Source organism: Populus euphratica, unplaced genomic scaffold (genome assembly GCF_000495115.2).
Source record: "Populus euphratica unplaced genomic scaffold, PopEup_1.0 scaffold103.1, whole genome shotgun sequence".
In the NCBI taxonomy this organism is placed as follows: Eukaryota; Viridiplantae; Streptophyta; class Magnoliopsida; order Malpighiales; family Salicaceae; genus Populus; species Populus euphratica.
The window spans coordinates 895123-922842 of NW_011499891.1; the positions used below are offsets into that span (position 1 = coordinate 895123).

Sequence of the window (27720 nt, forward strand, 5' to 3'; positions counted from 1 at the left end):
AAATTCACAATGCTGCTGTGGTTGATAAGGCTGGTGTTCTGGGAAACGTATGGAGGCTAATGCTGTAAATTGAAGTTTCTTAGGGTTTCAGTTCTGATCCGATGAGATTCTTTTCTTGGTTATTAGGGCAGCAAGGGCACATTTCGAATTTCATAGCTGTCGCCCATCTTAATTTATTGCACTAGGTTAAATGTTATTAGTTCAATCAGATTGTTAAGCATTGTCTTGCAGATATTAATAAATAAGAATCAAATATAAATGCTTTGTTAATGACCACTTGTTTTTGCTAAACACCATCGCGTTTCCTTAAAAAACTGCAAGAAACATAGGTTCAAGGGAAAGGAGAGGAAAATACAAGGATAAAAGAAAATGCAATGCAATGTAAGGTTCTGCTTGCCTATCTACCTGTTTTTGCAGCAGCAGAAAAGATCAGTGTCCAGTTAGGTACTTAACCCCAACCCCGCCACCCTTTCTTAACCAATCCCATTTTGCGTGGAACATTACCAAAGACCGAGGATAAACTAGCCCTAGAAAAGACACAAGTTTGAGCAGGCGTGAAAGCTCCATCAAGGACGTCGAATCTTTACCGTTAACCTTTTGGACTGTGGCAAATGGCTTGATCAGGGAAACTTCTGCAGGCCTTGGCCAATAAAATATGACACGAGTACAAGTCCACCTGACCGGTGTCAGGTCGAAGAAGATGCATACATAGATACAACATGCATGCATGCATGAGTCAACAAACATCAACATCATTATAATGGTGTAGAAATAAGGACCGAGTCCTTGTGCTCAAGTAATTGGAAAGTTAAGACAGGTTCAACTCTTTACTTTGCAATCATATAGCTGCTCATCATTTTCTCCAGTGACTTTTATATATGGTTTGAAGTAAGATCTTAGATGGGGTGATACGAAACAATGGGAAAGGCAAGCAGGTGGATGATTAATTTCTTTCTAGGAAAAAAGGAGGAGAAAGGCAAGAAGAAAGATATCTCTTTCTATGCAGAAAAAGATACAACAACTACAATTGTACCTTCTAATCCAACTATTAAGAGGAGATGGAGCTTTGGCAAATCTGCGAAGAAAGAGAGAGTCTGCAAGGGTCGTAGATCTCTTGACTCCGTCATCACCACCCCATATTTAGCACATAGATCATCATTTGCATTGCCAGCCACTGAAGCTATTAAAACAATTGTCCCACAAACACAAGCAGCAAATAGAATAAGAAAGGAAGTAGAAGATGCAGCTGCCACCAGGATTCAAGCTGTCTTTCGTTCTTACCTGGTATTCATACAAACTTCCTTTCTACTTAATTTTTAACCAACCTTCATGGATATGCATATCAATTGCTCCATTTTTCAGGCCAGGAAAGCTTTGTGTGCGTTAAGGGGATTAGTCAAGTTACAAGCATTAGTACGGGGTCACCAGGTGAGGAAACAAACAGCTGCTACTCTTCAGCGAATGCATACACTTATGACAATACAAGCAAGAACTCGTGAAAGAGCTCAGATGGCCAGGGAATCACAAATTTCCGTGAAAAGCAGATCATCAAGACACAGAGTGAGTAGTCCATTTTTATCTGCAGTACTATACAAATCACAAATCATCATGCTAATGTTGACGGAACTTGGAGCTATGGAGAATTCTCTGATTTTGAAATTAGCTTACGATATCTTGCTGTACCATCACGGCTAATGAAAAACATGCAATCTAATCGTCAACACTAAATTTATGATGCTAACTTGAATTCACACACAGGAGGCAGTTGATGTTAATTTTCATGAAGTACGGGGAATTTCGAGCAGAAGTGGCTACATCAATCATCCCTTAATAGACAGAATAGAGAGAGAGGTTCCCAGATTCTACTCCGGGGAACTACAAATCTCTAGGCAAGAACATCAATACAAGGAGTTCTGCTTCACATCACAGAACAGTCCCTCAATCTGTTCACCACCTTCCAGAACACCAGGAAGAGCCTCTTTCACTTACGAGACACCAGACTATGCCGACACTCTTTCTAATCAATGTTCAATCCTACCAAACTACATGGCTAACACAGAATCTTCCAAGGCTAAATTCAGGTCACAGAGTGAACCGAAACAACGGCCTAAACAAAGCATCAGAGTTCAAAACAAGCAAAAAACTTCTTTGGATGGATTGCTTGTCCACCAAGATGCTCAGTCACAATGTTCATCTTCGCACTCAAAACACATGGCTCATGAAAACCAAGACCCATGGTTTATAAAACTCTATCAACCAACAAGGTCAAAAGATAACAATTATGGTGCCAGCATCACAACCAGCACTCGCCATTCCAACTACAGCAAAGTTCTTGTCACATATGAGGTGAGTTAGCAGTTGAGGTTCATGTCAATATCTAACATTTGAGATTTACTTATCCTCTTAAATTTTTTTGGTTGTTTAATCCTTTATTCTTCTGATTGCAGCCCCATCTGAATATATACTAAAAGTTCATTAGATGCCCACGATACCAGCTACAGATGGAACCATCATACAAGTTAGTTGCTATGATGCTGTCATGGTAAAAAGCGTAGAATGTTGTAAATTCATGCATCCAGTATCAAACTACCGGAGCTTTTAGCTCACCCATGAATACTTGACAAAAATAAATTATTTGAATTTACTTGGTTTTTCTTCAGGGAAAAACAACGCATGATCTTCAATATTAGAGAAACCATAATTTCATTACTATTAAACTACGAACACAAATTACCAGAAAAGGCAAGGCAGTGAAATATTGTTCGTTATATTTCCTGCACCAACAATGAATCATAACCCAAGGAAAATAAACAACAGGAGCAACGAGCTGGGCAGTTTCACTGTCTGCTATCTAACCTGCATGAACATCGAGTCTCTAGACAAAATGCTTAAGAACTTCATGGTGACTTGACAAGAGGCATAACATCAACAAGATAGGCGGGTCGTTTGGTCACTAGACCTGTGCTATTCAGAAATAATTTAAAAGCTCAACTAAAAATTGTTTGTTCTCATAAACTAGTAACTTCTGCTCCCTGGAAAGTACATATCTTTCGAGCAGTGAGGTGCTCACTGGTTCAATGTTTTGTGGTATGCAACCTGCAAATATAGCAAATAGTTTGTAAGGTGGCATGCACATACCTGCAGCTTGAAAGACAGAAGGAAACTGTGACAGCTAAAAGCACAATATGATTGCTTTAGTAAAGGATTTACGGACTGTCACCCTTATTTGGGTCTAAAAGTTCAATTTATGATAATTTTTTTTGTGATTTCAGTTTAAGCTGGAGAAATATATCCATTTATTTTTTTGGGCAAGTCTAGGATGTCTGTGGTGGAGGGGTGGGGCTCCTTTAGACTCGGAATCCCAGTAACACATTAAAGAAGAAAATCTTTAGAAGTACATACAGATGTTGATGTTTTCAGCAGCTCTCTTATGGCCATTGTTGCATAGCATGAAGCTGGAAGGGTGAGGCTTAACTTGAGAGCCATCTGGGTTTCCTGCCAATTAGAACCAGAGACTTGTTCTGACTCAACTTCTCTCTCACTCTCCTCATTAGTGACAGATGATAGAGCTATACTATTTCGGGAGCACACTGGTAGTTCTGTGCAATCAGATAAATCGTTGTCCTCGTCTCCCTTACCTTGTTCCTCTTGTTTTATTATGTTTGTTGATCCAGTCTTGGAAATTTTATCCAGATCTGTCTCTGCCAATGGTTTATTACTGTCATTATATGTAAGTAATTCCCTGGAATGAAAAAAAAAGCAAATGATTTATTTGCAGCACTATCCACATAGCTAGACTTTAGACTCAAGACCAAAGAGCTCTATGTTATTGAGAAAAAAAAAGGAAAAAGGCGAACCATTCAAAGTCCAGTGGCTTCTGAAAAACACGCCTATAACTTCCGGTCATACTGGTTATGGAAAATTCCCTGCAAAGAGCACAAACACACACAACCAATCAGAATAAAGTGTGCATGGAGAGAGAGAGAGAGAGAGAGAGAGAGAGAGAGAGAGATCAGGTTAGGTAACCTACTTGACATGATGAACGCTTTCAGTCAAATTGATAGCATCCTGATCAAAACAAATAAGACAATCATCAAAAACAATGTAGTCTACTCCCCTAACTTGGAGTGCAAAGAGTGATATATTCAGGAGTCTGCTTGTATTGAGAGATCTTGGGTTTTTTCCTATTTGCTAAGAAATGATAATTTAAGACCATGATGAAAATTTTAACCAGCTCAAGGCTTTGCCAGGGGTTTGTTCTGACCTTAACCTGACAGAGACCTGGAATATGCATGCTTATCTTTCTGATATGTTTAAATGCAACTTTATACTCACAAGCACCAAAATATCCAAAAACCAATTGTGTCATAAAGAAGTAGATAACATGTACTGAGGTATAACAAACCTTCTTTGCCAAATCATGATAAACTGTGGCAATTTCATTTGTTGGAAAAATTACCCTAGATCTGCCAGAAGAACAAAATTACAATGTTGAATAAGAAAGAAAGAAAGAAAGGACAATTCATAAATGATTTGTCCATAGTAGTTCATCGTTAAGACTATGAAGGCTCTCTCTTACCCGGGCATAGGAAGGATGACATCATCAACAGTATAATTTCCAGTTGACATATCTTCAACAGTTACCACCTGCCAGAAGAAAGGTAGGCATCTAAAACTCTACTTAATTTAAACAAAATAGGATAATGGTTTACCAGCCGGTTATACATCAGATGAGTGTCAGAAAGCACTGTCACAATATTAACATTCAATGTCAACATATATGATGGACAACTATGGATGATCCAGTAGAGATGTTCCTAAGGGCAAACAGTGCCACATGTTTGCTAAAAATAGCAAAAAGATTAGTAGTACTGCTATAATATAAGAGCTGACCTTAACAAGTGTATTTTTCCTTTCCAGAAGATCAGTTCCTGAGGTTTCATCTAAATGACTACAATCATATGTATCATCACAGTTGTCATCGTTACTTTCAGAATTAACTCCAACTGTCTCCTTTTCATTATCATCCCCTTTACAATACACCAAGTCCCCCAGAACAACCTGGTCAAATCCTGACACAAGGAGAGACAATAACAAATTAGGTGAATAGTTGCAATACCTCTTTGACAATAATGAAGGTGGCATTCAAATCATATGCTTTTTTTTATATGCACACAAAGGAATGCAGAAAAATAGCTTCAGAAAATACGAGTGTATACCATATTTTTGCAATCTCTCACTTGCTGCATGGTTCCACAAATAGCTTTGGTAGCCATGCACATACCTAAACAATAGTGACAAGAGACATTAATATAAATCTTGAAATCAAGACCAGAAAGCTAAGAGGTCACAGCACTATTTTCCAGTAAGACATGCTTCTCCATGATCTCTTATTAAGATGACTCATAGAAAACATGGTTTTTCCATTCAAAGACAATGTTTTCTAAAATACTGATATTAGGTTTCACATTATCTCATAAGATCCTAAGCACTTGCTTGCTACATACATGTATAAGATATCCCTGTTGTACGAATTTTGTGAAGGCAATGTGCTGTGTTTCTGCATACTAGATAATGTCCTTTCAAGGCAACAATGCATCCAATATCAAAATAATTTCCATGTAATGGAGCATTCATGAGCAACAAGATTGTGTAGATGCAAGCTCAAATTTGTTTATCAGATGTTCTACTGCAGTGATGTATGTGATGTAACAACGAGTCTTTCAGAAAGTACTTATGTAAGCATGAAACATAGACTGCCTCTGCTAATTCTTTCCAACAGGCCGTCTATTTACAAGAACATAAGGAAATTACATTCTAATATTGGTTAATAATCACTTACATCATTCTCAAAGTCCTAGGTATGGCTTTCATGGCCTGCAAGTAGTCGCCAGGACATTTCTTCAAACACTGAAGCTGCATGATATTACAAGTAAAATGTTTATCGTGAAATGCAAGAGAAGAAAAAAAGTAATCATGCTTCAATTGCATCTGGTGCAAATCTCTTGACAGATGCGGGGCCATCAACAACATAGCTAGTAAATAGATGATACAAATAAATAGGGGAAAGTATCACATGTTAAAGATTAAAAATTTACCACAACATTTTTCATGGAATCACTGAATACTAGCAGGGCATCAGATAAAGAAAAATCACACAGAAGGGACAGTGGACAACTTACTACAGCCCTTTCAGCAACCAGATGGCGAGGTAATTGCCTTAGGGTCCCTTCAATATCGTTACTTTCCTTATAGTATTCCCTTGCCTTCCTTATTACATCTCTTTGTATTTAAAGGTCTTAGTCAAGGAAAACAGCAGTTCATACTAAAAGTTGCCTTGATAATGTTTTTAGATTCCAATGAAACAGCTCACTGGAATTAATGGTACAAACATGGAAATAATAAAAGGATATCTCCTTCTCTTGGATCAAGGATCATGCTTACAGCAGTTTTCCACTCTCCTCGGAGCAGTGCGGCTCCAATAAGATGTGTTGGCACAGAACCAGTTCCAAAACGCTGAAAAGAACACAATCTAACATATAAGCCCAATCATTGGACACTAATGTATGCACATAAGATATACTAAGTATTGCAATTGTTGAAGGTCAGCAACTACTGTCAGCCAACAACTTTGCAGGCAGCTGAAGGAAATCATCAGGGATGTACCTGTAAACCAAAGTAGTTGATGAACCCATGCCTTCCTAAGGAATCTGCCGCTGCCTTGATGGTGTCTTCAGAATCTGCAATAACCCCTCTAAGGAAATTTTTGTAAAAGTTGTGAGTCCAAATCACAAGAGATTGAAAAGTGAATGGAATCATGAATGACTTTTTTCTTTGATGAATTGAACAACATTTTCAGCATCCAATAAAACAAAACAGGATTTTGTGCATGGGAAAGCACTCTAACCGTAGAGTGACTGTGAATCGATTTCCCAGGAGCTTCCCAAGAAGAAGTCCTTCTTTGACATGGCTGAAGAATAATGCAACTCCAACTCATGAAAGGGTCACGCAACATATTGGGAGAAAAACACAAAAAAAATGAAGTTAGAGCTTACCAGAAGTCACCCACTTTGATACCAATCAACCTGTCATTAAGAGCAGCTAGTCTACTTGCTTGTTGCTTGAAAACAGTAACCTGGAAGCAAAAAATGACTTTCTCTCTGAAATATCTTCTCCGTGTGGACTCAAAAAAACAGGGTAAATTAGCAAATGCCCCAGCAAAATAACACCACAGACACAAACACAGACGAAGTAGAGTTGTCTGCACAGATACACATACAGCATAATACGTACAAACAATAAGCATACCATGAAATGCCCATACCCCACCCATACATCTCAGTTGAGGAGAACTTACTTTACAATTGCATAGAATTCCATTTTAATTAATATCCAAAGTGAGCAATAGAGTGCAGGTAGGACCAAATGATTTTTGAAGATAAAAAAACCATAAAGGGAGTACTCAATAGAAGCAGATTTAGTGATAGTAAAATGGCTTACTCTTTGAGTTGAGACAGCACGCTTATCCTTTGTACCCGCAAAACCAAATGATTTAGACTGTCAAACAAAGCTATCAATCAAAAGGTAGAACATTATTCAAGCATGATAAGAGCATTATGAATATATCATGCACATCAACAATTCAGATAGGGAGAAATGGGTGTGGCATGCAACTCAAATCATTCCCATATAAAAAAGTTGGAAAAAGATTGATATGGAAACAAATTTCTCTCTTCCACTGCTGCTAATTTAGCACTGCACTGATCAATTCATAGTAACTTTCTATCGTTCCCATGTCACAACATGTGAACCAAAATACGTCACCTTCAACAATTCTAACAAGCTATACCTGAATACCAAGCATCTTTCCTATGATTCCTAAGGCCTCCTGTGTATCCTTGTTCTCCTTGTAAAGATGAAACCTGGAATTTTTTATTCACGGTGCCTTTCAGGAGTTGTTCAATACAAATTAAAAAGAACTTCCATAAAAAAAGACGAAGAAGAAGAAGAAGCAACATTGCAAACTGGAAAGTGTTCATGAGAAAAAGAAAGTTGCACATTTGAACCCATAATCTGTCACTTTTATCATATAGCTACTAGATACATTTCTTGCTTTACATCCAAGCTGACACATGGGAGTATACTTGCTGAAAGATAAGCTGTATGGCAATTACATCCATTGCAACTGTTATGAAGGATTAGGAGAAAGCCTGGTAAATTTGTCACTTGCATGTGAAAAATGCATATGTCGAAAGACAAGAAGACATTATTTAGATTTTGAGTGCGGGCATCATTTTTCTAATAACTGATTCACATATTCTAGTATAAGCTATATACTCTTTGGATGGTTCATATTATGGAAATGCATATGGGACCAGAAATTCATAATCTCTACCATATCTTTGTTGTCAGATACATCAGTTAATGTCAGCTTTTACTTTCTTATTTTACTACAATATCCCTCCCAATCCAATGAATCCGTCATGAATGGATGAAATTAAGGTTGCTACATTCAACATGTGTTTAAACAGTGATGGATGGCCTCCTTGAAACCTTTAGGTAAGGTTTACTGGCATGATAACTATAGGAATATAACAAGAAGGCATTAAACTTCTGTATAAATAGCATATCAAACCGCCTCATATACCCACTACCTTAGAAACTTGCCGAGATGTTCTGGCCAATTACTTGAACCTCTGCTATCAAAGGGTTTTTCACCTCTTTCTTTCCGTTTCTTAGAATTTCTGCCATTGTTCTTATGCCCTCCAGAATCTAATCTTACACGAATGCATTTTGATGAAGCATCTGGTCCGTCGGTGGTGTCAGTGACGAGGAACTTGAAGTTCTGCTTGAAGAAATTATGCACTGCCTGAAAAAATTCAAAGTAGCAATTATCTAACAACAGAAATGCATGAGACTAGACTGAAGCAGGCCAGGCATCCTCTTTCATAGGCTCTTACTTTTGGCATCTAAACCAAATTAAGATCGACTCATTCTAGTTAGATTCTTGGCTTGAAAACATCCAGCTAAAAAAAAATCCACCTAACATAACGATCAAATTTATTTCAACAGGACCAAAACTAACTGCACGTGCCAGGTCATGAACATACGGAAAGTAATTTTTCAAATTGAAAACTAACCGTTCGATGTGTTTTATCAGAATCCGGTGAAAGCACGATATGTGGAACGCTATCTTCACTTTCAGTACGAGAGTCAACTTGACTTATCAAACTTTCCAACTTTTCAGCGTCAGAATCACCAGCAAGAGATCTAAACAATTCCATTTCAGCTTCATGACTCTTCCTTTCACTCATTTTCTCATCAGATACCTTTGCCTCACACTCCTTAGTTTCCTCCACCATCTGGACCAAGAAAAGAGACAAACTTCAACAGTAAAAAACTTTTAAAGACATACCCAAAAAATTCAGAGTACAAACTCTACAAAGAAACCCAACGGAAAGTAACAAGCCCACCTGAGGAGGAGGCTCCAAACAGGTCAAGTGAACCACATTTCCATCAGTATCAACTTCATTTACAATAAAATCAGCATACCTGGAAAAAAACCAAAAAAAAAAACACAAAGCATCGAAATTTGTTCCTTTTTCATTAAAAATGCTAAAAAGATTCAAATTTAGAAGGGCCCAGTTGAAAGTAAGTGCAATATATGTGTGCGAATTTAGACTTGTACATTGATAGCGTGTTTATGGGGTTGTGGAATTCGAGGAATCACTTGCCTTTGTTTGAGGATGCCACGAAAACCAGGGAGTTGAGAGATGTAACAAAGGATGCCAACGTCTGATTCTTCCATGGCTTTTGATGTTTCCATTGTCAGAGTTTTGATTAAAAAAACAAGAACAAGCAGTGATTGGAACTGGAACTCTGGGAGTTGAAAGTCTGGTTGGTTGCCCTTTGTAGGGTTTTAGAACTTGCTTGAGCAGCAGTAGGTGTTTAATAAATTTCAAAAGCGCTTTTAAGTGGATATAACTTGTGTTTTTCAAAAATAATTTTTAAATTGTTCTTTGTTTAGAAAAGTGGTTAATTAATGTTTTTTTATATTTTTTATGTAATAATATTAAAAATAAAAATAAAATTATATCTTGATAATTTTTAGATAAAAACATTTTTAAAAGTATGATGAACTGCTAAAAGTATTATATTTTAATAATTTTTAGATAAAAAACATTTTTAAAAGTATGATGAACTGCATTGTGAAACACGCATTTACAATTTCTTTAAAATCATAATCCTCTGTGAAATATAAAGATAAATAATTGAAAAATAATAATTAATTTTAAATACAACCAGTATAAATAAAAACCGAGCACAATAAGAAAATAAATGAAAAGGTAAAAACAATAAGAACATTACTAGTAAAAATTTCAAAAAAAAAAATAGACAATATTCGATTATTATAATCTATTTTATGTTTTTAGCATTTATTCATTTTGACGGTCAATCAAATGTTATATATGAAATGCAAGTCACCTATTCAATAAATGTTATTTATGCATATATTTAGGGTGATATAGATAAAATCAAAAAGGAATTTTATTGATAATGAATCATAGTATAAGATTAAATTAAGATATTCAAACATATTTTAGAATGTTTGTGAGAAAGTAGTAGATGTTACTTGAAATTATAGTCCAGGATTAAATTAAGATTTCCAAGCATGGTTTAGAAAGTGTTTGAGAAAGTGATAAATGTTATTTTTTAAATTATTTTTTATTATGAATATATTAAAATAATATATTTTTAAAATTAATAGTAATATATCAAAATGAAAAATAATAATTTTTTTAATTTAAAACAAAAAATATTAAAAAATAACAAATCGTTTAACCAGTGCGTCAAACGGGGCCTTAAAGCAAAATTGTTAGTGGTCGCAGATCCAAAAAATAGCCGGCTAAGAAACAGAGTCCTCAAACTCTCTCCCGCATAGAAACGCAGACAGAGAGAGAAGGAAAGCAGATATGGTGACCAAATCAGAAGAGACAGAATTGAATAGATTGGAGAGTCAAGTGGACAATGGAGGAGGAGGAGCATGGGAGTATCTCTGCTTGGTTAGAAAGCTCAAAGTTAGGCGTTCTGACAAGGTGTTAAAGCACGGTTTATCGATCCTGAATGATTCCAAGAAAAGATCCAGTCTTGGTTCTGAAGGTGTGTACCTTCTCTCTTTCGATTGGTTGTTTTATTGATTTTCTCATCCGGGCTTTGCTCAATTATGGTAGATTTTGAGTCTTCTGGATTTTGTTTTGTTTCCGGGTTTGAAAGTTTGGAGCTTGATTTGAATTGGGTTTGAGTAAGAACTAATGTGATTATGTAATTTGGTTAGTCAGTCATGAACTTTTTTGTTTCTTTGTTGAATAATTGAGATCTGAGGTCTTGAAACTTGATGTTAATTGGTTTTGGATTGCAGACACACCCTTTGTGCTGGCTGTTTCGATGATTTAAGCTCCTTTTTTTATGAATTACTTGACTCGATTATATTCTTATATTGATTTATTGTTAATTCTTTATTGATGTAGAATGGACTCTATATGAAGAGGTTGCAATTGCTGCCATGGACTGTCAATCTCTTGAGGTTGCAAAGGTAACAGTCGTTTCGTTGCAGCTCAATGTTTTTTGGATTCGAGTTTCAAATCTGTCACTTTAGGTGCTTTAGCAGATTTTTCTACTCATCATTAAAGAACTAATTAATGTAGATCAAGAATAGTTAATATATTTGTTATATATGGATTTTTAACATCTGAGACTTGTCTCACACCTTTTATTGTTCTTATAGTTCATAATCTCGCCTAGGAACTCAGTAGGAGCTATTGCAAATTATGCTGGTTGTTCATTTAGATGATATGTCCCCATTCCTTGAGATGTCATTAGTTCAAAGAAATAAAATTCATATCTGTGCCCCACCATACTTCTTAGTTCTTTTGACATTAAGTATAGCATGAAACCCTGTGTTCTGATTGCTGATGAAGTAATATTTTGCACAAATCGTTGTTCACCTGTGATTTAATTGATATTTCATGCTGGCAATAGATTTAGTTTGGTGATATGTGAGTTTCTGAATGTCGGCTTGCAGTTGGTATTTATTTGGTTCCAGAATGATTTTATGTATTTATTTATTTTTATTGTTTTAGACTTTATCTTTGCTTCTATTCTTTCTTAGCCCTTGTCCCATAACAAAATGTGCTTGGAATGTTCATTTGTATCACATTATTCATCAAATTATCTTGTTCCCTAGTTTTTTATTAATGATGTTTGCCTTTCCTCAATTGTCTATTTTCTTACTTGACTATGGGGCATGCTAATTTTTTTCTAGTCAAATTGAAACTTCATCATAATAGATTTTATTTTTCTGAACATTCTAATTTAGAATGTTGAGGTAAATTGAGTAAAGAGAGATTTTTGTACATATTGCTGCCAAGGCTATCTATCCTTGAAACTTCATTCGTATCTCTTTTTTTTCTTTATGTTTTCTTTCTTGTCTCTTTTGTGCATTGCCTTTCAAGACAACTGTTATATACTTGAGTCTTGCATCCATAGGTGTATTTGAGCTTATTTGACTCAACTCATATGCATTTGCTGTATACTGTAGTTGGGTGGTATGAGATTCTCTGTTTTGAAGTTGATGCAATTTTAAATCTGCAATCTTTTGCAGGACTGTGTAAATGTGTTGCGGAAGAAATTTCCAGAGAGCAAAAGAGTTGGTAAGTTAAAAATACCATCTGACCAACCATTAAAGTGTGCTTCAGTGTGTTTATGAGTGTGCATGGGAACTAATGATGAATTTTGGCCTTATTTTTGTTCATGATTGTTCAATTGCATGTAATGCATAACCCTACCAGGCAATTTCCTACCATTTAATAGCCCTGCATTAAGAAATTCGAAGATCACATCCTCATTTTTAAATTGTTCTATAAGGAGGTGGCAGCTTGTTTTTTCTTTAGTGATGGTGTGGATAATGAGGCACTGGACTTCAAATATGATATCTAAATGTTAATACCATGACCACACACATTCCTTCTTGTGGCTTTAGGTGTTTCATCGAGAGTTGAGAAATGGAGAGGGCTGGATTTGTTTTTGGTTCAAATGATAGAGGTCCTTATATAAGATTTGCATAGTGTGGGATTAGGAAGGTGGGGTGCCCTTTCGCTGGTGTTATCTTTTGATGCTTATTGTCCTTTAGTTGAAGTGGCCTGTGTTGCTGATTAGGGCCAAAAGATCTTATATACTTCAATTACTTTTGGTTCAGGCTGTTATATTTATAATTCTTTATTGGTGGGCTTTGCTATGTTTGGCTGATTTAAATTTAATAATATGAATATTTCCTTCTTTTGTTTTTCAACAGTAATCTTAAGGAATGTTTTTACTTGAATATTAACATGCGTGGCATGGTTTTCTGTTTTGACACAAATCACAGGCAGGCTGGAGGCACTGTTACTTGAAGCAAAGGGATCTTGGGGAGAGGCTGAAAAGGCATACTCAAGCCTTTTAGAGGACAATCCTTTTGACCAGGTAAATTTTTGTATCCAAGTTTTCTTGAAATTAAAATTCCTTGTAAAGCCTCATTTTACTGTCTTTCTCAACTGTAAATTATAATTGTTGTTAATTAACAAAAACTGATGTTAAAAATCAAGCTACTTTCATTTTTCTTATGTAGGTAGTACACAAGAGAAGGGTAGCTTTGGCAAAGGCACAAGGCAATTTGTCAGGGGCAATCGAATGGCTCAATAAGTATCTAGAAACGTGAGGCACAAACCTCCTTTCTTGCAGTTTTGATGATATTAGTTTAACATGGGACTGAATTTTTTTTCCCTCTTTGCTTTCGTTAGATTTATGGCTGATCATGATGCCTGGAGAGAACTTGCTGAGATATATGTCTCCTTGCAAATGTGAGGAATTTTCCTTTTTCATATTATATGTTAGGAAAGCTACTGTCTACCAAATGACTACCACCGTGTTGCTGCTGTATTATTTATCAGTAGCTTAAGCCCTGTTTCTGCCTTGATAAATCAGGTACAAGCAAGCAGCTTTCTGCTATGAGGAGCTCATATTATCTCAACCTACAGTTCCACTCTTTCATTTAGCATACGCTGATGTGAGTAACTTCTTTATTTTGGTTATATCATCCCCACCCACGGTTCCAATCTATCATTTAGCATTTGCGCAAGAGTAGCAACAGATCAATTCATATAACGACTTCTTTTATGACCAATGACCAATTCATATAACGACTTCTTTTATGACCAATGACCAATTCATATAACGACTTCTTTTATGACCAATTCATCTAACGACTTCTTTTATGACGAGCACTAAATGACCAATTCATATAACGACTTCTTTTATGACGAGCACTAAATTGCCTTTGCTTTCCTTAATCAACAGGTGCTTTACACTCTTGGTGGAATTGAAAACCTTCTGACAGCGAAGAAATATTATTCTTCCACCATAGATTTGACTGGGGGCAAGAATACAAGGGCGCTTTTTGGTATTTGTCTGGTGAGCTGCCTCATCCTCTTCCTTAATGTGTATGCACACATGTGCAAATATTTCGCTTCAGAATGTAGTTACATGTATTAGGTGATGCTGGCATTGAAATGTTTTTATAAGGTTCTATTTTCACCTTCCTCGGATGTTTATATAAGCCATGTGCTAGCTTTATTATCATTAGGAGTCTCTGTTTTCTGTTTTCTGCCTTTGACATGGTTTCTAAACTGTGTGACTAACAAGGAATTTATTATTCTTGTTATCCAGTGCACGTCAGCCATTGCACAATTTTCAAAAGGACGAAACAAGGAAGACAAGGACTGTCCAGACTTGCAGTCTTTGGCAACTGCAGCTTTGGAGAAAGAGTACAAGCAGAGAGCTTCGGGCAAACTTACTGTGCTCACTTCAGCTTTTAAAAGCTTGAAAGTTTCGTCATAACTGGTTGCTATTTTTGAAGATCATCTTTGTTGCCCCATATTCCAAGATCTGAAGTGGCCCTCAGTAACCTAGACCAAAAGCTAAAATTTACAAACACTGCAGATTCGTATAATTTAAATGCATTATACTAGTGATCTTCGTGTGTTCCCTCTTTCCTTGATTTTTTTTCTTCGCTGAGTCCTTGACATGAGATTTGATGTATTATTTGGAATGCCCAGTTTCACAGACTAGGAAAGTTACAAGGCTTTTATCCTATCTGGCAATTTAGATTCTAGACACCTCCTGTTTCCCTCTTATTTCGCTGCCTTCATTGTTTCGATTGCTCAGTTTACAGGGCCAGAGATTCGCCATCCGTTCTGCGTCTGTTATGGATGCCAAATTTATGGAATGTATAAAGTCTGGATGTCGTGTTGGTCATTTAGACATATGTCAGAGTTGCAGCTGCGGTTATTACAGCCAACTTCTTATCCTTGCTAATTCAATACATGAATTCTTGGATTCATGTGATTCCAAGGGTTTTCATTCTACCATGTACAATATACATGGTGTGATCTTGTTTGGGGGATTCACGGGAGTATAAGCGTTGCGCGTGTTTGGTATTATATTAGTTTTTGTAGTCTTTTTCAAACTTAAATTTATATTATAATTTAAAATAAAAAAAATGTTTGATAAAACCAAATAACTTACCGTATCTCGTTGGGATGCACAGAATATACTTTTGGATCTAGAGCACGAAGGGGGAATGTGGAGATGGGAAGGAATGCTATCGGGAACCCCAGAAAGGCTGGAGTTTATGGATTCTCCTTGGCCAATTTCTCTTATTAAGGCAAATTCCGAATAGTTTTTGCACCTTCCACTCAAGGGCTACATGCCTATATAACTCAAACCACCTTATTATTCCTTCATTTAAAAAAAAAAAATGTGTTGATTAATTTACATAATTTTAGTAATTTGGAAGTTGTTTGATAATGTATTTTAATTTGCGTTTAGATGTGTTTCAAAAGTGTATTCGACATGAAAAAAAAAAAATCAAATTAGTATTTTTTAAGTATTTTTCAATAATTTTAATATGTTGATATTAAAAATAAAAAAATTTTAAAAATATTTTAATATATTTTCAAGTAAAAGAGCACTTTACACCATAATACCATATACATATAGACACTTAATAAAAAAAGGTTATAGTAAAGGTTCATTTAAAAAAATAAAAAAAATAGAACTAATATAGAAAAATTCTAAATATAAATATTCTTATTAGTTTTTATTAATAATAAATTTTATATTTTATCTTCTTTTTATAAATATATATTTTTAAATAATTTTTAAAAGAAACTATTACTAGTTTCTCTCAGCATTACAAAATTTTCCAAGAAACTAGTAATAGTTTCTCTCAGCATTACAAAATTTTCCATGCCGTAGTACCTTAGTTTTAAAAAAATAAATAATTTCTGTTGCATAATACAAAGTAAAATCAAAAGAAGAAAAAAAAAAGAAAAGGGCAAAGATAATTAAGCATCAAAACGGTGGCGCATATGCATACAAGAAACCCTAGTGAAAATGGAAGATAAAAAAGGCAAACCCTAATAGGATTTGTATATAAATATAAAGGACCAACCTTTACCGTGTCTGTTTTCTCACCACAGCAGCAGAAGAAGCAGAAGGCAGCAATCAAACCCTAAAACTGCTTGCTGTTCTCTAAACATGGCCGTCGGGTACACCCTCCCCCTCTCTAGAATCTATACACCCTATTTCTCTGGTTATTGATGTGTTTGGCGTTGTTTTGCAGGAAGAACAAGAGGATTTCAAAGGGAAAGAAAGGGGGCAAGAAGAAAGCGTAAGTATATCTGCCAAGAGTACAAGAAGAAATCCTTTATTTTCTAGTCATTATGCATTTATTTAGAGATTTGGTGGTGGGTTTTTCTCTGTTTTGATGAAAAAAATTGAAACAGAGCTGATCCATTTTCAAAGAAGGATTGGTATGTTGTGAAGGCACCATCTGGCTTCACTGTCAAAGATATTGGCAGAACCCTTGTCACCAGAACACAAGGAACTAAGGTCTCGTCTTTTTTTTTTCCTTTTATCTTTACATATTTCATTTGCTATTGTTTAACTGAATTTTTTATTAAATGATATTGTTCCCCTTGTTATTACTTTTGGTTCAAAAGAGGGGAGAATGCATATTCTTTTCAAGATTTTTGCTTGTTTTTCTGCTGTAGTGTTTTTGAAGCACTGAGTTTGCTTTAATTTCTTGGAAAATATAAGGATTAATAAAAATAGAATGATGTGCTATCTGGAAATTGTAATGCACGACCTATGTGACTGTCTTATGATGCTTAGCGCTAATCTGATCTATTTGTAAAAGAGTCGAGTGATGGATGTGTTGCATGTATTCTGGATCCTTGCTTTAATATTAGAGTGATGCATAGAATGAAATAGCTGGTTGAAAGTTCTACTGTATATAGAATTCTGGTACATTTTCAGGTGTTTGTTTTGTTGTATGTTCAAATTGGATTTGGCTTGTTTTTAACAGATTGCTTCCGAGGGGTTGAAACATCGAGTTTTTGAAGTATCTCTTGCTGATCTTCAAAATGATGAGGATCATGCCTTCAGGAAGATCCGCCTCAGAGCTGAGGATGTGCAAGGGAGGAATGTGCTGACAAACTTTTGGGTGAGTACTTTTTGTGGCATAAAATTTTATTATCGAACAAGTAAGGCCATGATTCTGCTTTTCAGTGTTTTGTTGTATTGAAGTTTTCTCAAATTCTTCTTTTCATTCTAAATTTCAGGGAATGAGCTTCACAACTGACAAGCTGAGGTCTCTGGTTCGAAAGTGGCAAACACTGATTGAAGCCCATGTGGATGTCAAGACCACTGATAATTACACCCTCAGGATGTTCTGCATTGCATTCACCAAGCGGCGTCCAAACCAGGTCAAGCGAACATGCTATGCCCAAAGCAGTCAAATTCGTCAGGTTTACATTTTTCTCCCTGATTTATGTTTTCAACTGATGATGCCCTAGTTGCGTGTGTTAACTCCTGGTTGGTTGATGGGCTGTTCCTAATGTCAGATTCGGAGGAAGATGAGGGAAATTATGGTTAACCAGGCTTCATCCTGTGACTTGAAAGATTTGGTGCAAAAGTTCATCCCTGAGGTGATTGGTAAGGAGATTGAAAAGGCAACAACTGGCATATACCCTTTACAGAATGTCTTCATCCGAAAAGTCAAGATTTTGAAGGCCCCCAAATTTGATCTTGGAAAATTGATGGAGGTATATTTCTCGTGCTTATTCTACAGTTTCATATTTTTATCACGATATTGCTACAGAAGAATCTCGAATTGCACCATTAAACATGCTCACTTGAAATGTTGGAGTGCTAATGTATTGATGAGGTGGTCCTTTTCCTGCTGTTCTTGTGCAGGTTCATGGTGACTACTCACAGGATATTGGTGTGAAGATTGACAGACCTGCTGATGAAACAATGGCCGAAGGGGAGACTGAAGTTGTTGGAGCTTGAGTTCTTTTGGATTAGGATAGTCACTACTTGCTTAGTAGCATTTCAAGTAGAAATTATATATTGATGAAATTTTGTTCTTTTCAAAACTGTGTCCCCTATTTTGTACCTGGATCTGAGGTTTCTTGATATATACTCGCTCTCCTTATTTAAAGTTTGCTCTTTGCTGATGTAGGATATTTCTTCAGTGATAAAATGGTTGAAGTAACTGGCTTCATGAAACATTTCAAACATAGTAGATATTGCCGCCTACAATTGATAATTGCCTTCCACCCTAACATGTCTCTCCAAAATCCACCCCCTTACGTGCCACTTCAATATTTCGAATGATATGAATTGATGAATTTTCGTAAGATTATGGGAATTATTTTTATAGAATTTATGGGATTTTTTTATCTCTTAACCTTGTTATAAATTCTCGTATTATACCAGCACCAATGAGATGATGAGTGTGACTTGTTCCTCTGTATTTTATAAGATAATTACCCTCATATTAATCTCAAATAGATTCAAATAACTTGTTTATACAAAATGTATTAGATTGACGTATGTGAATAGTCAGTAATTCTAATAGAATGCAAGATATGTATCCTCATAATAATGATCATATCCCAAAAAACCATTGAAACAAAAAGCAAATCACATTCATCCTCCGCAACTATCTTAAAAAGATGGGCTCAGGGAACTCTGATTTAATTCTGAAGAAGGTGAAAAGTCGTTCCCAGGATGTGCTACATATCACAGCTTCCACAGCCCATCTTCTCTTTGATCTCCTGTAACCTCCCAATCACTATCTTCTACACCACCGCAGGTATGTTTGTAAGCCATGGAGAAATCTTCTCTTATACCCTGATTTTGCCCAACTTTACCTCTCTATCGGAGAAGCGAGCTATCTTATCCTTGTCAGGGGATGAAGTTTTGTAAAAACTTTTTCTTAAAAAAAATGGATTTTCTGATGAGTTCTGAACATGTATTGATCCCGCAACATAAATTCCTTGTTGAAGATATACTTTGATGCTTCAATTCATATTCAAGATTGTTTCATCAAGTGAAAAGTACAGGAAAATTTCAAATGATGAAATATGTGTTTTTTTTGCGTAAAAGAGATAAATATGTTCTTTCTCGCTGAATGTGATCTTTGTATAATGTTATTAAGATCAAAATCACCATTATTTTTTTCAAACCAAAGAATAGAAAATTTTATAAATTTTTTATAAAATATAGAAAAATACAAGTGAAAAAATATTATTTATAAATAGTATTCATGAATAGTAAATCGAATGAGCTAACTCGAGAAAAAGCAAAACTTGAGATTGGTTGGGCCTTAATTCAGCCTGATCAAGAGAAAAGAGATGAAGGGATAAACGAAAGAGAAGAGGCAAGAGAGAGGAGGGTTGCTTAATTGGGACATGGCCCAACCGCGTGGACATGATCCAACCGAGCTTCAACATTAACTTTTTTTAATTATTTTATTTTGGGTGTTATAGTCAGGAATTATAACTACCTCTGTTGGGTTTTACTTCATGGAAAATCTGGGTATTTTAATGAGACTGCTGTGTTAACTGTGGAAGTGGATATTGAATTTGATGCTTTCAAGTTGGTCAATTCATACTGGCTTGCTTAATGTATGCAAGAGCTCCAAAAAGTATTCACACATGAACTGATGCGGACTTGGATTTAGCTCCAAGTCTAACCAGTCTAAGGCTGTTAAAGTTTAACTAGACCATTTCTTCTCGTGAGCTGCAAGCAGAGGTATGCTCACTTGGGGTTGGCTCTGGAGAAGAATTGAAGCAGTTCCATTTCTCAATAACTCTAGAGATTGGATATGGTCTTCTTAGAAGCCATGGATTGTTTCGATATGAGTAGTCGAATAGCTTGCCTTTGATTTTGAAAATTACCACTTCAGATTAATCTCACTGTCTCGTGCTTTTGTGATGAAGATGAATTTCAAGGGACATGTATTGGGACTTCTGAAGACTATCTATTTCTGCTGTTTTGACAGAGAGTCAGAGACACTGCACCAGTTCCCCACTGAGCACTGACTAGACAGATTGGATGGTGATCAGATTAAGCCTTGGTAAATGCGGCACTGCTGCATCAGCAAAACGATTCCTCCACTTAGAATTCACGAAAGCAATAGCCAACTTTTCAACCACTTTGTCAGCAACACTACCACTGATCTTTGGCTCTGCAATAAACAGCATAATAACCCTTATTTATTTTAGTGAGAGCTCTAAAATCAAAACTAGCAGCCCCTCGTGTTCCAGTATAATATCCACAAACAAAAATAGATGGGAGAGAAAAATAGATGGAGAGAAATCGCAGCAAGAACGAAGAGTCGTCCGTCGTAGCATCAACCATACCCTCTAACTCACCAAACTAAGTAGCTTTTACAGGAGACTGAATCCTTTATCATTCCTTCACAGAAGAATCCATCTCTCTTGCTTGTGATTGTCCCTGATAAGCACACTAATCTGGTGGTTTGGTAGGGTGTGAAAAGCCTTCCTCTGCACTAATACGAGCCAAAGGATGCTTGGGAACCCTCTGAAGTAGAATTATCAATTCTCACGGTCCTGCCATTCTGATTACCGTCTCTGTCAGTAAGGCCTTCATCATAATACTCTAAATGAAGCCGACAAATTTGAACCCAACAACTCTGCTTTTTCAATAATAATGGCCTTATCGTGATCAAATTCGGGATGTTGTTGACGAGAAGTCAGGATATGATCTGAAACCTTCCAGAGGCCTCCAAAAAGCACTGTTCTATGATCATCCCAAGTAAAATAATTGGCCGAGTTAAAGTCAATGACCAAATTAACAAGCATGTCACCCTCCTTAACTTCAACGACCGAAGGCTAGCCAAAAGGAACTTGTACCCTATTTTTCCCCAGTAATTTTATGGTTAGGTTTTTTCCCACTTTTGACGAAGTCTCCTTTTTTCAGCTGCAGAGAGACGAATGGTGGGACAGTCATCATTATATCGTCATCTTGATCTTGATCTTCAACTAGCAAATCCTGTAGCCCCTCCATTCACATCTCCTACTCTCTACTTTTAGCTTTTTCATTATCACGTTCCTCCAAATCCTTCTCTTCAGCAGGTGTGGTTGAGCTTGCATGAAAAGCATTGTGTCCTCTCACTAGGCGAAGAAATTTTTTTTTCTTAGTTGACCTTTGGTTAAAAAACCACAAGTATGTCCATAACAAAAGTTTTCACATAATATCTGCTGTAATGAAACATCTTAATAAATTGATTACTTGTTCGTTTGTCCTCGAGTTCCTGAACTGTGTAGTTCATATGGAAGCAAGAGGAATAAAAAGGTAGCAATTCTAACTTCTGACCAAGAACAGAATACAAACAAATGAAAACTAATAATTTTAACGACCAATTTATACAAATGTATAGTTATGCTACAGGCACGGCTTTCATCTTGTAAACACATCTATTATAGACACGGCATAGATTTTCATGGAATAAGTTCTACAGGGGCTAGCATTATGGGGAAGCGAATTCTTATTGTACTATTATACAATGAGAAACTTGATTAATAGCTGAAACTCAAACAAGTAAACAGCATGCCTTTGCATCACAAGACAGCATGTCATAGGAGAGGTTGAAGTTCATTGCTCACATGGTGGGTTGAGAGATGGGGATGGAGAGACAGATCTCAGAATCAACTTTCTACCCCTCCTCCAAGTAGTTGATGGCCCAGAACCATGATGAGGAGGAGAAACCCTTTTGGAGTTTGGAGAGACTGACTTAACTCCACTTGTAGGCAAGCAATTTCTGTTCAGAATCTCAGGAGTTTCATCTTCTGGAATTACCTGAAGATGCTTCTCATATTTAGGCTGGTGATAGAAAAAATTTGTTCTAAATCTCTGGATAGGGCGCATTTTAGTTGATGGACCAACATCGCAAAGGGAAGACCCTGAGAGCTGCCCACTGGTGGGGATTTGTGGATGAACTGGAGACCTAAATATGTATAAACCTTAAATCTTTAAAACAGATAACATGATCAATACAAATGCTATGCTGAACCAATAGTACGTTAATGTATCTTACCTGGAATCTTTAGAAGGTACCAGAAGATCTGGATGATCTTCACCCTTTTCAATTATATCAAGGAAATTCAGGTTTGATATGTTCTCGTGGATTTTAGATTCCCCCCATTTGAGGTCATTTTCTTCCACTCCTATGTTAGTTCAAAATAATTAAAACAAATAAAATTACTAACCCTTTTATTAGAGAAAGCATGAGCAGTTTCCGAAGACTGCCATAGAAGAGATAATTTTGGAAAGTAAGATATCTAACTTTGAATAGGTAAATTCAATTACTAGGACCTGCATGGGAGCTTGGAGAATATGATACCACTTACCATTCTTGCAACCAAAGGTGTTTTTGCATCCTTCACATCTACAGTAGGAAGAGCAACCAACACCACCCTTTATACACAAGTAACGTTTTCTCCATGTTAGATGGGATTGCAAACATTGCAAATAGAAAGGGACAACTGGTAAATCAGGAAGCATTTGCAATATTAACCTGAAAGCATTCGCAGTATTTCTTTAGGCAACTTGACTTTTTACAGTTGCATCCTCTTTTATGCCTGGCTGAAGCTGGAGTTTTATTAGTCTCCTCCTGCATGAACAAAAATTGAGTGCACGTGGTTCGAAGGCAAAATACATCATGACCATTTGCAATAGCACCACAACCTTGAACATGCAATCCTCTTCATGAATTTTTGCAAAGCTTTGCATCATTGTGGTTTTTTAACTCACAAATGAAACAATGCTCTAGCAAAATTGAGCATTAGATGTGATCACTATGATGTCAGCAAAATTTATCATCTAATAACAATGTAGTTTAGGAGAATTTCCTACCCCAAATTCAGAAACAGAATCCGAGTTTCTAATCACTTTGGGAGCAAACGCAAGAGGGTTGCGAGACTCAATCTGTCTGCGAGTTTCCAGAACAGTATCTTCATGAGCAGGATTGTTAGAACACTCTAGACACGAACAAGGCTCAATACAGTAGAGACCAGCAGCAAAGCATTCGCAATAACTGTACCAAATAACACACTCTTGTAAAAATACGATAACCACAATATAAAAATGTAACTGACTCAATTCCTTGTGTGACTTGATATCTTTTTACACCGTCTAGAAAGTGTGCAGTTAAGCATGTCTAGGAGATGGAAAGTAAAGACATACTGATTTAATCCACTGTCATCAAGATTCTGAAACCCTGTTTTTCAAGACCAATTTACAATCATTGAGCATTGGAATCAAAGAGATTAGCCAGCCCTCAGATTCTGCCTAGTTTCATTCATATTTATTGCAATTATAGAATTTATCATGCCAAAGCAAATGAAAGAATTAAGATGATGAATTTGAGTGGTTAGGTCCTCCAAGAATCGCACACATAAACTACTGAACTGAACTTACAGCTTTAGGCATTTTGATCTCTTACAATTGCAGCGCTTGCATGATGATGATGATGCTCCAAGATATTCAAATTTTTGCCTGAAAACAATTCAAAATTTTTGGCTGGGGAATTTGATTACAGAGATTAAAATGTATTGACCCCTACATGTACCTCTTCATTTTGGGACTGCTTATGCCAAATTCTTCGGTCACAACCATTGATGTCTGAGGAACATTTTCCATAACCTTATCTTCGTTATCAAAAGGAACAGAATCTGTTTCCACAGTAATCAGAGCTAAGGATTTACTAACAGGATCTAAACCAGATGCCATGTGTGCAGGAGGGGAAGGAGGCTGGCTTATTTCTTGCTTTCCAGAAGCTAGAGTCTCAATCTTGACAGCATTACCACTGCTTGTAGCTGTAAGAGCATTCAAGTGCAAACCAATACCCCTTCCAGGTAATGCAGACAATGTTTTTCCTTTATCTGTCCTTGGAGTTGCATGCTTTTCTATGCTTGCACCCATGTGATCTGATTGTGATGAGGTTGAACTACTAGATTCAAATGCTAATTTCTTTTTATGAGCTCCCATCTCAAAAAGCAGGCACCTCCTTCGTATTTTATGCTGCTGCTAAAGATGGTCAAAAACCTTGTTTTAGTAATTAACCAAATGAAGCATTTATTAGTCTGTGGTATCATGGAATACCGGATTCCATGTAACCACAGTTAATAATAGAACAGAAAATCTACTTTTGCTGCTGACACCAGCATGATTAAATAACACAACCAATTGTCGCTTTTACATAATAAGGTCAACTTTGGGTCATTCTACAAATATCTGCAGAACTATGTGTTTGTTGAAGCTTTGGTTAGCGAGCAAGTAAACTTAGGCATCTTTGAATCTGTACCTAGGAATACACTTGCACCTTGGCCTAATTCATCTTTGAATCTGCACATGCCTTCTAGGATTTCCATTTTTAATTTACTCTTAACTGCTTAAATTTTATACTAAATGTCAATCCTGTATGGAAGAGCTCATGATGATATTCCAGTGAACCAGTGAAAACAGAAAGGAAAAGTTTTCTGACTAACACTATCTGCAGCACACATGCATTTTCTATCTTTCATGTGATCCTGCTGTACATGATCAAATCAGTCATCTGTGTCAACGTTCAGCAGGCATGAAAAGCCTTTTGTTTGATTCTACCAGTTATACCGGAGCCACAAACTTCTTACTGAACACATTGAATGGCACAACTTTTCATGAACATTTTACATGACATAATAGACAAACTTCCAGCTGCAATAAGAATCCTCTAACAAGTAGCTTGTTAATTACAATAATATATTTTGCAGGTTAGGGAAAACAAACCAAGGAGAATTTGAAATTCTCAGAAAAATAATCGGCACCAATGCCTATATATGTATTATGACTTATTTATCACCAAAACAGAAAAGTTTGCAATTCTCAATAAACAAAAATAAAATAGTAAGGTTCGCGTATGGTGTCCACTCCAAATTGAGACACAACAATGCTGCATGTAGCATCCTGCTTGCCTCTAACAATTAATGGCAACACTGCCATAAAGACTGTGATCTTATGAAGTACAATTGAATGATGATAATCCAAGGTTGGTGATATTTGTGAGAGTGACATTATACCATGAGTACATTGAGGTTGAGAGTCTAGGACCTTAGGTGATTTGAAAAGTATGGACATGCATTATCAAGATAACTGATACATAGTTTAAGAATGAAAGGCTTTCAGGAAGTGAACAAAATGATTACTCAGTTATGTCAGTCAATTTCTAGGTTACTCACAGAACAGACCAGTAGAAGATGTTTACTTAATACCGGGCAACAACCATCAGAACATAGGTATATGCCAGTAGTCTTAATGCTTAAGTTTTTACCTTGCTGCTGGACTGGTAGCTTTTCCCCCTGATATCCACTTTTGCAGCCGCATCATTGACTATTGGTTTATCTGGTAAAGTTCCAGAGAATACAGATGGTGTCTGATCTGCTTCATTCTGTTCCCCAGATTCTACTGGCTGAATTCCTGGCTCTCCAATTTCCCTTTGCTGGGAAGAACCTGCATAATAGGAAGTCTCTGAATCTTCGCTGTTGTCCTGTGGGGCCTGTAGGACATTTGAGATAAAAGATATGGTCCCAGGATCCACCATTTTCTGCTTCTCAGCTGATTCCTCATCAATGGATGGCTCCAAGGTCAAGATATCAGCTACATCGGAAATCAGAGCCACCCAATCACATCCTGCTTCATCTTCATTCTGCCCAGTTCGGCCAATTTTACACAAGTCTTTTTCACTTTTACGCAAACAATATCTGTCATTTGGATCGCCTGCCATCTGAGGCTCAATAATTGCTTTGAGAGGCACCATGATAATGTTATCATCTGGGCTAGCACAATAATATTTCAAAGTGTCTGGCTCCTCAATTGCTAATTCCATGTGCTCACCAGGCAGCTTAGTAATAACCCCTTTACTTGAATTTGCAGGAGTGGAGCATTCTGAATGTTCAACACTCAAACCAGTCAATTGAGCAGCCTCAAAAACCCCTATACTTGTGTCATTTTCTTCTTTACTTTGAAGGAGCTCGGGTTTTGAAGGCTCTGGGAATTGATCCCTGACACAGGACACAACACTAAGTTAAACTCGTGTGTTTTCAACAACAATTGATATTTATCTGATCCTGATTCGGTTGAACAAAGCCAGACAATCAATTTTACCTTCTCATAAATGATCTAGCATCACTTTGGGAACTAAGCTGAGGTGAAGCAAATACAGATAGAGGGGATGCAAAAGACGGAAAGTTGAACGCTTGACCATTGTGCATGGACTTGACTAACTCAATTGGTGAGAGATTGTTGATGTAATTAAACACAGGAGAATCCTGCAAGGTTACCAAATCATTACTTAAGTAGCAGCCTTAACACCCGGCTATTGATGAATGATCAAGATCTAAGACAAGAAAAGGAAATTACAATTTCCAACTAATCAAAAAGACAAAATCTAGAATCGTAAAATTTGCATACTGACCAAACCGTGGAAAAAATATGCAAAGGTTAAATCTTTCATTTTTCTTTTCCCACTTCTCTTCTTCTTATAATTCAGTTGGAACCCAAAATCGCGATCTCCATTCTCATAAATTGGTAAAAAATAATACCAATATCCTTCAAGTTAACATATATAAACAAAAACTCCAAAAACCCAATTACATTAACAGTGGAAAAAAAACAATGAAGGACCCAAACCCACAAAAATTCAAAGCAGTTCACACAAGTATACGCGGACACAAACATAAAGCACCATACAAACCTCAGGAACAGCAAAAAAGCAACCAAAATCTCAATTTTTGAGCAAAACAACCCAAAACCCAGCTAAAGCCTGGAGAAAAACACAAAAAAAAAAAAACAACAACCCATGATTCTACCCTCGCTCTGAGAAAGAAGAAACACCCAAAATACCAAAACATAAAAAGTCACATAGAATTAAACATGTAATACAAAAAAGAAATGAAAAAATAAAGAGGGTTAGAGAAAGCAGACCTCAAATTGAGAGAAGGGGTTAGTAGCGGGGATTTGGTTCTTATTGGGTGTGTTTAGGTCCATTAGAACTTCAATACACTTCTCTTCTACCTCTAAAAGATCCTCAGTTACGAAGCTGAAAACACCCACCTCCTTTCTCTCTCCAAAACGTTTCTTATCGTTGTTCGGGTGTGTCAGTCTGAAGAGAGAAGATATGAACAGAGAGAGAAGGTTAAGAGGGGCGGGAAGGCGGGAAGAAAGCAGATTTTGTATGTTTTGATTAAATTTTGGGCCACAACCCTAAACCCATTT

At 36.5% G+C, this 27720-nt stretch overlaps 5 protein-coding genes across 8 annotated transcripts; 3 read left to right on the top strand and 2 right to left on the bottom strand.

Annotated features, from left to right (window-relative positions):
* Nucleotides 1-918: 918 nt before the first annotated feature.
* On the top strand, nucleotides 919-2751 carry LOC105131335 (protein IQ-DOMAIN 14-like). Its single transcript, XM_011034259.1, has 4 exons — nucleotides 919-1284; nucleotides 1363-1560; nucleotides 1759-2346; nucleotides 2448-2751. The coding sequence occupies exons 1-4, from the start codon at nucleotides 919-921 to the stop codon at nucleotides 2466-2468; spliced, it is 1173 nt and encodes a 390-aa protein (XP_011032561.1). The 3' UTR covers nucleotides 2469-2751.
* On the bottom strand, nucleotides 2680-9939 carry LOC105131251 (Pseudouridine synthase family protein). 3 transcript variants are annotated; one of them, XM_011034127.1, is made up of 20 exons: nucleotides 9735-9939; nucleotides 9474-9552; nucleotides 9141-9362; nucleotides 8655-8869; nucleotides 7850-7922; nucleotides 7501-7557; nucleotides 7056-7135; nucleotides 6908-6970; nucleotides 6667-6754; nucleotides 6414-6516; nucleotides 6183-6286; nucleotides 5843-5916; nucleotides 5220-5284; nucleotides 4894-5072; nucleotides 4580-4647; nucleotides 4406-4466; nucleotides 4031-4068; nucleotides 3858-3926; nucleotides 3403-3742; nucleotides 2680-3096 (listed from the first exon to the last, which is right to left on the bottom strand). In XM_011034127.1, the coding sequence occupies exons 1-20, from the start codon at nucleotides 9824-9826 to the stop codon at nucleotides 3067-3069; spliced, it is 2100 nt and encodes a 699-aa protein (XP_011032429.1). In that variant the 5' UTR covers nucleotides 9827-9939; the 3' UTR covers nucleotides 2680-3066. The 3 variants fall into 3 exon arrangements, with proteins under 3 accessions (XP_011032429.1, XP_011032430.1, XP_011032432.1); XM_011034128.1 differs by lacking the exon at nucleotides 3403-3742 and having other exon boundaries at nucleotides 2731-3096; XM_011034130.1 differs by lacking the exon at nucleotides 2680-3096 and having other exon boundaries at nucleotides 3408-3701.
* A 920-nt stretch (nucleotides 9940-10859) lies between these two features.
* Nucleotides 10860-15225, top strand: LOC105131252 (Protein prenylyltransferase superfamily protein). Its single transcript, XM_011034131.1, has 9 exons — nucleotides 10860-11160; nucleotides 11529-11593; nucleotides 12662-12710; nucleotides 13424-13518; nucleotides 13664-13749; nucleotides 13836-13895; nucleotides 14020-14101; nucleotides 14392-14505; nucleotides 14761-15225. The coding sequence occupies exons 1-9, from the start codon at nucleotides 10974-10976 to the stop codon at nucleotides 14929-14931; spliced, it is 909 nt and encodes a 302-aa protein (XP_011032433.1). The 5' UTR covers nucleotides 10860-10973; the 3' UTR covers nucleotides 14932-15225.
* A 1303-nt stretch (nucleotides 15226-16528) lies between these two features.
* LOC105131253 (Ribosomal protein S3Ae) lies at nucleotides 16529-18659 on the top strand. The gene is made up of 7 exons (XM_011034132.1): nucleotides 16529-16643; nucleotides 16718-16765; nucleotides 16881-16986; nucleotides 17462-17599; nucleotides 17718-17903; nucleotides 18000-18200; nucleotides 18352-18659. Exons 1-7 carry the CDS (start codon nucleotides 16633-16635, stop codon nucleotides 18445-18447), a joined length of 786 nt encoding a protein of 261 aa, XP_011032434.1. The 5' UTR covers nucleotides 16529-16632; the 3' UTR covers nucleotides 18448-18659.
* Nucleotides 18660-21796: 3137 nt separating this feature from the next.
* LOC105131254 (Tesmin/TSO1-like CXC domain-containing protein) lies at nucleotides 21797-27720 on the bottom strand. 2 transcript variants are annotated; one of them, XM_011034133.1, is made up of 10 exons: nucleotides 27430-27720; nucleotides 26611-26774; nucleotides 25778-26507; nucleotides 24038-24495; nucleotides 23887-23964; nucleotides 23323-23503; nucleotides 22985-23080; nucleotides 22818-22884; nucleotides 22505-22634; nucleotides 21797-22414 (listed from the first exon to the last, which is right to left on the bottom strand). In XM_011034133.1, exons 1-10 carry the CDS (start codon nucleotides 27490-27492, stop codon nucleotides 22063-22065), a joined length of 2319 nt encoding a protein of 772 aa, XP_011032435.1. In that variant the 5' UTR covers nucleotides 27493-27720; the 3' UTR covers nucleotides 21797-22062. The 2 variants fall into 2 exon arrangements, with proteins under 2 accessions (XP_011032435.1, XP_011032436.1); XM_011034134.1 differs by having other exon boundaries at nucleotides 24038-24492; nucleotides 27430-27719.